General features: G+C 37.3%; 1 protein-coding gene across 4 annotated transcripts in view; it reads right to left on the minus strand.

Moving 5' to 3' along the window:
- VCL (vinculin) overlaps positions 1-12,729 on the minus strand; it is a 60,177-nt gene that overhangs the window by 31,679 nt on the left and 15,769 nt on the right. For 3 of the 4 annotated variants that reach the window (XM_027649406.1, XM_027649403.1, XM_027649404.1), the window contains exons 2-3: positions 7,459-7,529; positions 1,056-1,206 (exon numbers count right to left, since the gene is read on the minus strand). In XM_027649406.1, the coding sequence (XP_027505207.1) occupies positions 1,056-1,206; positions 7,459-7,529 (222 nt within the window). Of the gene's footprint in view, positions 1-1,055; positions 1,207-7,458; positions 7,530-12,434; positions 12,609-12,729 lie in introns of those variants that run through there. The other variant, XM_027649405.1, reaches the window with a different exon arrangement.

A 12,729-nucleotide genomic window follows, 5' to 3' on the forward strand; every position in this document is an offset into this window, starting at 1 on the left:
CAGTCATTCCAGACTAACGTCTCCCTTTGGTTAACATGAAGTTGTCAGACTAGTACAATGAAGCATTAACTTCAGAGAGCTCAAATCATTTCCTAAACACTGGAAGCAGGGAGATTAAAAGATATTGACTTCCTTGAAATTCTGTCCTCTAAAACTTCTATTAAAGAACCACTTAAAATAATGAGAATCACAACTGCCACAGAGAAATCCCCCAGCATTCTCCTCATTTCAGAGAAGCATGCTAACAGTAGCACTAGCTGAGACAAGGATGGGATGTTAGACTACTCAGAACAGCTGGAAGAGGAACACAATTCCATAGATTAACAGACTGATGCAAAATTAGGATTAACATCAGCATTTCTAACAGCACGAGCTTCATTTCTTCATTGTAGCGTACTATTTCTCATTTAGAAATGAGCAAGACTCCATGTGCCCAGAAAGAGTGCCAAAACTAAGATTTATACCCCAAAATATCTTCAAACATAAGACTCCTTTTTAAGCTTCCTTGCAACTATGGCTTTTTTGTGCATATGACAATGGACAAACTGCAATTCTGAGCCACTCCTTGACTTGTGCAGCAGACAAAACATAGCAACTGTAAGATTTATCAGAATATACCTTCTGCCTGCCCAACCAGACAGTCCAAATTTGTATTACCTTCTGCTCTCCAAGGCCAACTAAATTGCCACAGTTACTGAGTCAGACAAACAGGTTAAGAAGTGGTCTAGAGCTTTTTAGTGAAGGGATACAGAAAATATAAGAATCAGTAATAGGTATGGTGAAGGGAATACAGAAAATTGCCAGGAAGACAGTAGATGGGATCAGGCCTTTTTCAGCAATAAAAATGTCACTTAAAGATGCTCTGAACAAAGCAGAGCAACAAGTCTAAGATCCTTTTAATGAAAGGAATAAAAAAATACGCTTCCAATCAAGTTAAAGTTATCGATACCACATTAATCTACTCAATAGTTAGGTCAGCTAATTCAGAAAGGGGGATATTTTAATTAATAATACCATTGTGCAGATACCTATGTCAGTCATGTTGGGATTCCTACCTCCGCTTCATCGAACGTCAGAAGCAAGTCCGATGTTCCAGAAAGGATGCCTCTGGAGCCATCAATCAGATAGTCACGAGCTGGGACTGAATAAGGATCTGCTTGCAACATCTGGGCTGCCCGAACAAGCTTAGTGCAGGCATTCTCCACCCTGTGGAAGTCATCAGACAAAACCTGCTGATTAGTTTCTGTCTATATGACAGACTTGAGAAAACGTTGGATTTATTTTTAACTTCACTACTTGAAGCACTGCAAGCAGACTGATCATTCTACACCTCTACAGTTTAAAAAGCCAGAGTATTTACTATATTTACTTTAACAAGAAAGTAACCAGCAACCACACCATGCAGTTTTTTAGAAGTCATGCAATCTTTCCCATGTAGGGAATGTCTGAAGCACCCCTTGTACAGCAGTCACTACAGTGGCATTAAGGAGAGTTCCCAACCCAGCAAAATACCTTACATTCTTCAGGACAAGGGCAGGGAATAAAACACTTATTTTTTCAGGACTTTACAATCGAAGTAATTGCTAACTTTCATCAGCCTTGTATATGCATTGTCATTAAAATAGCAATTGCTGTTAATGAATATTAAATGACAACTACACATTAAGAAAAAATAACACAGTATTAAGAAAACCAAGACACTGTTCCGTGTGCATTGAAGCTGTAGTCCAGCTCTTTAGAATGTTCACATTAAAAACAGAAAGAAAATTTTAAATAACCACAAAATTTAGTGGTAAGGTACAATCTTCAAGTGCAGCTTGCAATTCCAGACTTAAGAACAAAAAGGAGATTTGGCAAGATATTATGCATGTAACTACAGCAACACAGAAGGTACCTCTCTAAGAAAATTAGCTCTGAAATTTGATTCCATCAAGCCATTTAACAAAACAACAGTAAAATATCAAAAATTTGAAGGCTAAAAAGGTTTTGGTTTTGTTCTCTTGTTGTAAGTACTCTGTGACACCTTGGGGAAATACAAAATTCAGACTTCACTTTCATGTTAGCTATGCTACTCATGACTGTAGTTACTGACTACACTGGCTGTGACTTTCCTCCATTCTCTCCAGTTTCCTTTGGGTGTGGTGTAATGCACTGGGTCTGTGCACGTGAGTGCCATGTGCTCATTCGAGTTACATGAAGTTCCAACAAACATTAAACCCTTTTATTACAGCGATGCTCCCTCTTACCACCACTTTTTCCTGCATGCCACGTAGCCCATTTTCTACTGACCACTTGGATGCACTCTTTTATCATACTTCCAGTTAAGTACTTTTGGAAAGTTACAGTTATCCTATTTTTTCCTCTCAGTTCTTTGCTAACACAAACATTAGAACTTAATGGTTACACGTAAATTTATCCAGCAGAAATAAGACACTTATTACAGGAAAACACACTTTTTTCCAGAAAGTAAAGTTTTCAGCTAACGGCTCCCTAGAGTAGATCAAATTGGGCCAGCTGCATTACCATAACCTGCTCTTTTTGTGAGACATCTGCTGGGTGTATCAGATAGCAGGAACTCATAACTGAGTAAGAAAATGCAGAAGGATTTGAAGGCAGAAAGTGGGAATGTTCTGCTCATTACTATGCAACGCACTTGGTTGTATTATCAAAGTCAACTGACTTCACTAAATTAGATTTCCGCGCTTGCTCCTCACATTTATTCTTTTCAACTCTGCCAAGAAAGGGATTAAACAAATCACCTATTCAGCCAGCTCAGAGCTCTAGGCTCTGAAATACTTAATTTCCTACAGTTTAATTTCATGGTCATCTGTTTAATACTAATAATTATCTCCAGGCTGGCTCTTTTGTTTGTAAAGAAAAGAATTAAGATAAATGTACATTATACCAGAAGTCACCATAATTAATGAAAATTTCTAAAGAGTCAAAGTTTTCATTTACAGCTTTTAGGGTTGAACCTCTTAAAGGTAACCTTTCATTTTACTAATATAATGCCCATTTTGTGTAAACTTCCCAAAGCACTTTAAATACTCCAGGACTGTAAACTATGTACAAATAAGCAGAGTGGTGTTAAAAAAAATTAGACATTCTTCTCCCCTTGCAAAGCACACATACTAGGAAGCAAAAGATTAGAATTCGGGAAAAAAAGTATTTAATAACTTTCATTAAAAAAAAAAAAAAAACCAAACCAAACAAAGCAATAACACAACAACCAAAAACTACTAAAAATATTCACTGCAATGAACTCCTTGTTCTATCACAAGAATCAAACTCATTCAGAAGTTTGGAATAGTAGTTCATTGCTATGGTGAAATTTCTAATCTCTGTATTATACTGCAACATTAAAAAAAAACCCCAAAGCTTTATACAAAAAGTATATTTATTTTTGAGACATGATAACGATAAAGTTATGTTAACACCAGTCAAATTCTTTGTGGGGAAGACACTGGTCATGATATTTCTAACCACGCTACTTTTGGTAGTTTATCAGCTTCACTCCTGTTAAGTGTATTCCTTATGAAATGTGAGGAAAATAAGTGTAGCTTATGCTAAACTACCATTTTAGCTTTTAGATTTTAGGATTGACCTCTGCTTTTCCTAGAGGTCATTTTCCAGTTTACTCACTACAATTTAGATTACTTGCAGTTCGAGAAATATAAATATTTTATATTAATATTAATTTGTTAATATAGTTACCAGCAATGCAGCTCCAATTTGGCTACCAAAATAATGTTAGTACAGAATAGTATTGCTGCTTGATTTGTTAAATGAGTTTGTGCATGCTAGTGAAACACAAATTTTTTATCTCAGTGTAAACAAATAGGTGTTACCCTATTCTTTGCCTAGAGATTGTAGTTCTTTAGTTCTTAACAAGAGAAGTTTAACAAGCAATATGAACACATGGCAAAACATCTGATGTAAATTATAATCATTATTCATACTCCCTGGTGATTAAGACAATTAAGATAGAGAAGACAGCATTTTTTAACTCTAAGTCACCAGTTTCCATGTGGTTTATGTCAGTAACAAACAAAAGGATGCATAATAGCTTCTGAGCAGCCAGCAAGTTATTTTGCTGCACCATCACACTCCTACTGAAAAGCTTTACAGATTAGCATCACAGATATTCATTATGAATCCTCAGTGCCAGTCTCAAGTCTTTCAAAAGAATAAGAGATGTCCTTCATCCTCCAAGACTGGTTCCCTCAAGACTGGTGATCCTTTTGAATGGAGGAAATATGGACAGGGAATGCAGTGCTAGCACATGTGTACTGTGTACAAATTCTGCTGGAGTACTCCCTTGAAGAGGAATGCCAATTCCTGAAATAATGTTTCAGAAACAAAAAAGCCTCCTTCTCAGGAAAACAAAAACAAAAGAAGACCCTCCTCTGTTTCACTTCCTGCATCCAAATTCTGTCCTTTAATGCAGGAAAAGATAAGACTCCCTTGGCAGCTCACCTGTTCCTATCACTTGTCTCCACAACCAAGATATCAGTGACAATACACTCCACAGCATTAACAAGAAACTATTAACATGTACTAGTTCATTTTAATATAAATTCCAGATTTAAAAAAAAAACAAATTAAATAGGTTGTCATTCATAGAGGCCACTGAACATTCCTAACCCATGTTACTGCATCTAGGATAGTAGGCACTAGGTGAAGTATGTTTCATTACTATGACACATAGCTTTGTTTCCTATTTTTCATTATATCACAGTTCAAACAGTCAAGAATTGTTGCAGAAAGAGTTCTTGCACCAAGCATAAAGTAGTACTGTTCAGCAGTGCTTCTATCACATTTCTACAGCAATTTAATTATTGAAGTCTTCACAGTCTGCTTAAGTGTTGATCAAACACTGAAATTAAGAAAATCTCTTTTCCTCAATCCCTTACTTGTCTAGGTGAAAAAGAAGCTGGAAATTACCTAAAAACTCTACACATCTAGAAAATGAGCACGATCAAAATCGTTTGGTTTTAATTCATCAAGAAGCAAGCAAACACTCCCCTCAAAAAAAAAAAAAAAAAAATCAAGCCCCTCTACACCCAAACAAGATCACAGACCAGGAGCACAGCATGATAAATACTGCAGTGGATTGTATCAAAGGCCCATTTAGCTCAGTAGCCTGTCTCCAAAAGGAGCTGCGAGTAAATGCCTAAGGAAGGTTAGGAACAGGATGAGCATTTATCGAACTTCCTCCAGGCACTCTCCCATCCTCCAACTATTTTCAGTTCTTGGGACTTCCTGCAGTTTGTCTCTTTGATAACCCACAATGGATTCTTCTAAGTACTTAGCTATTAACCTCCAAACCCATATAAAGAATTTTAACAGTACACAATTAGCTGTACAAAGAATCTCTCCCTACTGTTGGTTTATAAGTGACTAGTTTAAAGCAATTCCCCCATCAAGTTCTTGCAAAAGAAAAGTACAAGCTTCCATCTTCTCCATGCAACTCATATTTCCTTAGACCTTTGTCAGGGCCTCAATCCCCTCTGTCACTTTTCCCAGGCTGAAGAGTTCCAGCCTACTTAGCTTTGCCTTATACAGAAGTAACTCCATTCCTTTGTTCTCCAAGCCCTTCTATGAGCTTTTTCCAGCACTACTATAGCCTAAGATTGTGGGAGTACCAGTACATGCAGTATTTAAGGTGTGGGAGAAAAATATAGATAGAGTGACATTTTGGTCTCTCATTCTTTGATGATAAACCTAATATTTTATTTACTTTTTGATCACTATGAGCATATAATAGATGCTCTCTCCAATGTATCACAGCTCCAAGAACCTTGTTCACAATTTGTAAGGGTCAGTTCAGTCAATCATCCTATCTGACAGTAGAACTGCTGCTCTCCCGTGTGCACATCATTTTAGATCTTTCAAAATAATTTCATCCACACTTAATATCAAGTCACTTAAACTAATAAGGTCATGCTATAATTTCTCAGTCATCCATTAATCTCACTACCCCGTATAAGACTTGAGGTCATTGGCAAGTACTTTTGCCTCCCAGCTCAGTCTGGTTTCCAGAGCTTTTATTAATGTGGTGAAAAGCACAATCCCAACAGAGCTCTGCAGCTGTACTGGTTTCCTCCTGCCATTGGCAGGGTTAAAAGTCTAATTTTTCCTTCCACCTTCCATTTTGTCTTTTCCATACAAGAATTTTTCATGTTACCCTGTGGCTAATTCATTTTCTTAAAAGCCTGTAGACTTTTAAGACTGCCAAAAAGTCTAGAAATCAGTGTATACTGTATTACCTGCATTACCCTTTCCCCTGTTTGTGATATTTCTAATACCAACAGGTTTATAAGGCAGAATTTCCCTCCACAGAAACACTATCAATTCACCCACAGGACACCATATATATCTAGGATCTATTAATTCTCTTCTCTAATACACAATTTCTAGCCTTTTGCTCCAAAAGTATGTCAGACCTACAGACCTCCTGTTCCCCAGATTTCCCTACAAAGTTTCTCAGGCACTAGCATCTCATTGATTGACACACTGGTGGTGTCAAGTGACAGACTACTACACTAATAATTCAGCTATTTCATTCTTGAACTCATATGCTAATACTACCTGGACCTAAACATTATTTTAATTATTCATTTTGTCAACCTACAGTGCAACAAACTCTAAATCCCTTTTACTGCCTACCATAAATTTTCTCTTCAAACATCGTCTCTCTTCTCCATTTTATTATTTTCCTTAATTGCCTCAGTGCTTTCTTGTTTTGACTACCTGCCTGTTTGGTGTTTGGAAACACATTAAAATAGTCAGTCATTCTGTATGCACGGGACAACACTAATAGAGGTTACTATATTCAGTAGATTGTAGGGCAAAGTCACTTCAGCAGAAGTCTGTCTGATGGCAATAAGCAGCTTGGGAATTCCACAACAAGGTGTGAGGTATCATTTTTAAGACTTAAGGCAAGAGAGGGAAAAAGTCAGTTGTCCTTGATAGCAAATCATAGAATTAAGATTGTCTGCTCTAAGTGGAGTTACTGTCTACTAGACTGTCTGCAGTAAGCCACTGCTTTTCAAATATCTTATATTTCCAAGCAATTATATCACATGCAACAGCTGCCTATACTGACAAATTCACACTTTTCCATCCACCAAATAAACAGAAGAGATTGATAACACCACATTACCTCTGGCACTGTTAGGTAAACCTACAGCAGCATGCAGGTAATCTGATTTATTTTATTATTATTTTTAAAGGAAGAAACGCCCTATATATGTACCCATATGTACAGAATGTAACAGGACAAGTCACTGCTGCCCAAAAGGTTGTTCCTGACAAAGGTCAGTCTCAACACACCTAAGAACTTTTTAAACATAAGAATATTTTCCAATCTGTACAGTAGAAACAAGTAACAGTAATCTACCATTAGAACAGGTTTCCTCTACCTACAACACAAGATTTACAATAAAATGAGTTTACTTGATAAACGCTGGTGGCATATCCCTTTTCAAGATCTGGTCTTCTGTTGTCTGCACAGTCTCCTTTCCAACCTGCAGGAGAAAGAAGTCATACTTCAGAATCAAAATTTCAGTGTAAAGGCCAGATAAAAGCCAATAGCAAAATAGCAACAAAAAAACCGCTTTGCACTATTGATAACTCCTTTCACTAGGTTCTTGTTGCTGTGTCTGCTTTTGAGACCATCTGGTCTCAAAATGCTTTAGAAATCTAAATTGTTTCCTACCAACATCTCTACTAAATTGAACAAGGACAAACACACTTTTCCCTCTTCCCTCTGCATAGAAACAACACTATTTTTTTTTCTGCACTTAGTTGCAAAAACTTAATCACTGAACTCTGAAGACTTCCCTCCCTCCTAGTCCCCATATATCAGAAATCAAGTTCAAAGTTAAAAAAAATTACCCTCATTTTGCTACTTAACTTAGTCTATTAGAAAAATGTAGTTAATTACTGAGAATACACCCCACATCCACATTCACAGCATCCTTTAGGCAAAAATAATCATGCAGAAGTTAATAAAGAAAGAGATAGAGTAAGATCTGGAGTCCTCTATACACCAGCTCTTGTGTTATACAATAGAAGTCTTTATAATTGGTAGCTGACTCTCTGAACTGTGAGATCACCAACTTGACAAAATATTTCCAGCTCCTTTGTTCGCTGTATTTTCCAGCTGAATAAGCTATTCACAAAGGCATCACAAAGCAGAAGGTCTTTAACCCAGACACTATTTTGTGTTAAGAGCTGCCAGACCTGCTCAAGCTGACAAGATAGCCCTGAAAATCCCTGATCAGCTGGTGTTTAAAGATTTGCTGGTTTTTGACAGAAGATGTAGTGTGTCAGTACGCACAGCGCTTGCCAATTCTAATTCCGCACAGCCTTCCAGAAGCACCATTTCCTTGCAAATTTTTGCTGCTTGCCAAAAACTGTGTCTCCTTGGTCTGGTTCTTTTCAGAGGAACTTTACAGAAGTACATTGGTCCTAGTATTCTGTTTGCTTCACAGATTCAGCCTAGCCTATTTTTTTTTAATAGATATTAGTACTACACTCACAATTAGTCACATAGTTACTTAGAGGTAAAGAAGGAAGACCAAAAAGGAAGTTAAAGGCCTTGAATTTTATGGTAGGTTTCTGTCTCTTGTGTTCATTGTAGGCTCACCAACAATCCTGCTCCCTCCTCATGCATAGGACTGCAGTGTTGCTTTGACTCCCAAACTTCATGGCAACACCTCAGAAGCACAATTCCAAATGTATCTCATGCCCCAAATCCTGAGACAGGGTTACATGACCCACCAGAGAGCATGCCTGCTTTGTTCTAATTATTTCCATTGCACTCATGAAAAATGTTATTTGTATTTCTCACAAGTTTGTATGCATATATGCATGATCAAGGTGACACAAAAAGCAGAGTAATTCATATTAACTTTGGATTACACACTGTTCACACAAAGGACTGTCACCAGGTAAAAATGAAGAGAAAGAAAATATTTTATTTCCAAGAACCATGCCTTCAAGATTTTTTTTACAGTTGTACCAATCTGCATATAGTTCAGTATACTGAAAAAATACATTTGAAAACATTTAATTTTTAAAGAATGCAAAAAAATCAAGTTTACAATGGGGTGGGGCACTTCACATTGAAGGCCATTCAACCAATCTTTGTTGTTATTTTACATTAATCAGTCAGGAGTAACCAAGAAACAACTTTTGCACAAGTTACACTTGATGCTTTAGGTATTTAAAATTACTCTTAGTTTTATTTGACCACATAAAAAGCATCTTGTCATTCAGTCTGGAAAGCATAAGTCTCTTCTATCAAAGGATAGATCTAGGTTTATTATTCAAAGAAGCATTATCAGCTACGTATAGATAGATACATACATCTACTTTTTATATTTCTACATACATGTATTTAGACATTCTTTGTTATAACTAGCTAGGATCCTTGGTCTTCAAATGAAAGTAATGTATAGGATACGAGTCCACTCCCATTTTGTTTGGGTTTGGGGGTTTTTTTGTTTGGTTTTTTTTTGTTGTTGTTGTTGTTGTTTTTTTCATGGTGAGTTTTAACCTCAAAAAACTGCCCTCAACTCCAACAACATTTCTCTTCCAAACCCGTCCATATTCTAAGCACTGTATAGCACAGAGACAGGACAAGATTTCCAGCAGTTCCCACGATGCCTCAATTAAAAAGGTCTACTACCTTTCCAGCAAAAAGGACTTTCAACCTTATTTTACACACCAATTCAACATGCATTCCCTGCATCTGTTTAAAACCTTGTTCCTCCAAGGAAAGCATTTCCTCTTTACATAGCTCTTACTTAACCTCTCCAGAAGTTGTTCTTTGCATTTGTGGCCAAGGTACAGAGATGGCACATAAAGAACAAATGTACGCCACATGATATTTAACAGGCAAAGTCTCAAAACATGAAGCTACAGTCACAACTAGAAATTTATAACCTCAGAAGAGTTTAGTGGGTTTTCCTTTCTAGCTTTGTGGTTAGGGGTTTTTTTGTTGTTGTTGTGTTGGTTTTCATAAGATCCTGTTTCTTCAGATTTTACATGGCCTAAGCAATTTTTGGACACAGCACAGTGTAACACAAGGTAGAGATTCACTCAACTCTACCTTCTCCACACTGCAGTACCAAGCAGATGAAGAGTTTTCTCCTTGAAGATGCAGTATCTGCACATTCCTTATTTCAGATGGAAGGTTTCTCAAGCTTCACACTAATACAAAGCTATCATCTGAGAAACATGTATTTTATTTCTATCTAACAGCACACATGTAGAAAAAAGAACAGCATTCCTACTTGGGTTTCAGATACTATTGCCTCCTAAAATAATCTTACCTTAACTAACTGGGAAGCAACAGTCCCCATGATATAGAAGCTTCTGCTTTTACATAATGCTGAACTGTTAATGAGTCATTGTTCCAAAGAAACTGCCCTGGCTAATACAGTAAAGGGATAACTTTAACACTGTGCCTTACAGGGTAAGGGAAGCTCTCAAGCAAAACCTTTCCAAGACAATGTCATAGTTACAACTTCTACCCATCCACATTAATTTCCATACTCTTGGGGAAATTAGAAACAAAATCAGTTGAAAAAAAGAGTGAGCTGTTTTCCCACTTGCTCCCTGCTCAAAAAACAGGGAACAAGAGACAGGCAAGTGGAGAAAGTGAAAGGAAATGGGACACACACAAGTCAGAGGGCATATATGGCCCCTAAAAAGCCTTATGGAAATGTAGCTATAAACAGTAGAAGAGATTGAGATTTCCTGCGCTGTTGGCTTTTAACTTTGCTTGTAGGTCTCATACACTCCTATTTACCACTGATTAGTAGATCAGTATGCTTTAAGCTTCCTGATGGGGAGTATTTTCTCCATGGAAAAGAAAGAGGAAAAAACTTTTTCATCAGGATGAGTTGTTTTTCTTTATAGCCAGTTTTGCAGCTTTGTCGTGTTTGGTTCTACTGCAGGAAAGACAAGACAAGAGCACCCCACAGGGTCCTTTTCCCACTTTTTTTTAGCCTGCTGCATATAGTTCAGTAAGAATGGCAAATAGCTTCAGCTTCTGTCTTTCTATAAGCTTATTTAAACAAAAACACCACAAGCACCCAGTAGTATCTAGCTCTTTTTACTTCTAGAAGTTTCAAAGTACAAACTGTATGTATCATATCAAACAAAACACATATTTAGGATGAGAGTCCAAAATTTATTGTTTGAGGGTCATTATATTTTTTTAAACAAAGATACTTCTGAATGCCTATATTGACAATACCAGTTGACAATTTGCCAAATGCTGGAAATGAAATTTTCCTTGCAGCTTATATGATTTCCCCTGTTAAAAGGGAAGATGACCTTAGAAGAATTAGTTCTTGCAGTGTTCCAGAAGCTAATTTAAAACATCTGTCATTTTAGTAAGGAGCCTAAAAATATTCCCTCCTCATCATCATCCAGTGAACACATAACAGCTCTGGCTATTATACTAGCAGAGCCCCACATTTCCCCCAGGAAATAAGCTCCAGTTTAAGTTTTGCTTGACAAATCCAAGTGCCACACAAAAAGTGATGTATGCTGTAAAAGGAACTTTACCATAAGACATCTCACAAAAAAAATCCACTTGATGGCTTATGCATTCTTCCATGTTTTGCAAGCTTCCAGGAAGGATCATGACAGCAATAGGAGCATTAAATCTCACATCAAAAAATGTGTAATACACCAGTGTAGTTCCATCAAGTTCCCTGCAACTTCTTTCCCAATTTCTTTATATGTGTGTCCTGAAAAAATAAACTTCAGTACTTGCTTCAACTCTACAGCAACAACAGCCTCTACACTGCATAGCCATTTCTAGAATCCACCTCAAAATGGAGTTGCCAGTGCTTTCCCAACATCCTGTGTTTTAAGAACGTAAAACTGGCCTAGATCTGACGACTATGAACAAGGCATCAAGTAGAGCTAGAAGCAAGCCAAAGTTATACCAAATTTATGCTTACTCCTTGCTGGCAGAGACATTATACATTTCAGTCCAGACTAAAAAATACAGCATGGGCAGACAGAATTAGATCTTCAAGAAAGCACTTTGAATTCAGGTTACACACTTGCACACTACAACATAAGGAAAGTGATGACTGAAATTAATAGCATCCAGTTGTGAATCCTATGCCTTTCAGAGTTCACCCCTCCACACAAGGCTTGTCCATTGAAGACCTAGAAATCTGATCCTTTATCCCTCAGTGATTCCAGAGACAGTTTGATTCAGTGGGTTCAGAAGTGCCAAGGGCTCAGTAACTACTCCACGATTGTTTGGTTTTCCTTCTGTGAAACCAGTCATTGGGGCCCAGTTACATGGAAAGCTCTTGGGAAGGAGCCCTGGCAGCACAAAAATCCCAAAAAAAACCCCAAAAAAACCAAACAAAACCAAACAGGACTTGGCTGTTTACCTTTGTTCTTGTCACTCACAGTATTTTGATTGCAACTCACATTCTGTTTTTATTTACACTGTCAAGCAGATCCGATTGTTGGCATTTTGATGTATTTCTCTCAGCTCTTTTAGAAATACAGCTGTTGGAGCTGTTTTTACCACGCCCTGACCCTTAGCTACCACAATCCATGTGGCAAACACGACAAAACAGACTCGCATACATCCTGGTATAGCAGCCGAGTATCAAACCAGCCTTAGGGTACATCATGAAACTTCTTGGTCTCATCTAAATTTTACGAGTCACTCAAATAACA

The sequence above is a fragment of the Corapipo altera genome, unplaced genomic scaffold, assembly GCF_003945725.1.
Source record: "Corapipo altera isolate COAL_440 unplaced genomic scaffold, ASM394572v1 53, whole genome shotgun sequence".
Taxonomy (NCBI): Eukaryota; Metazoa; Chordata; class Aves; order Passeriformes; family Pipridae; genus Corapipo; species Corapipo altera.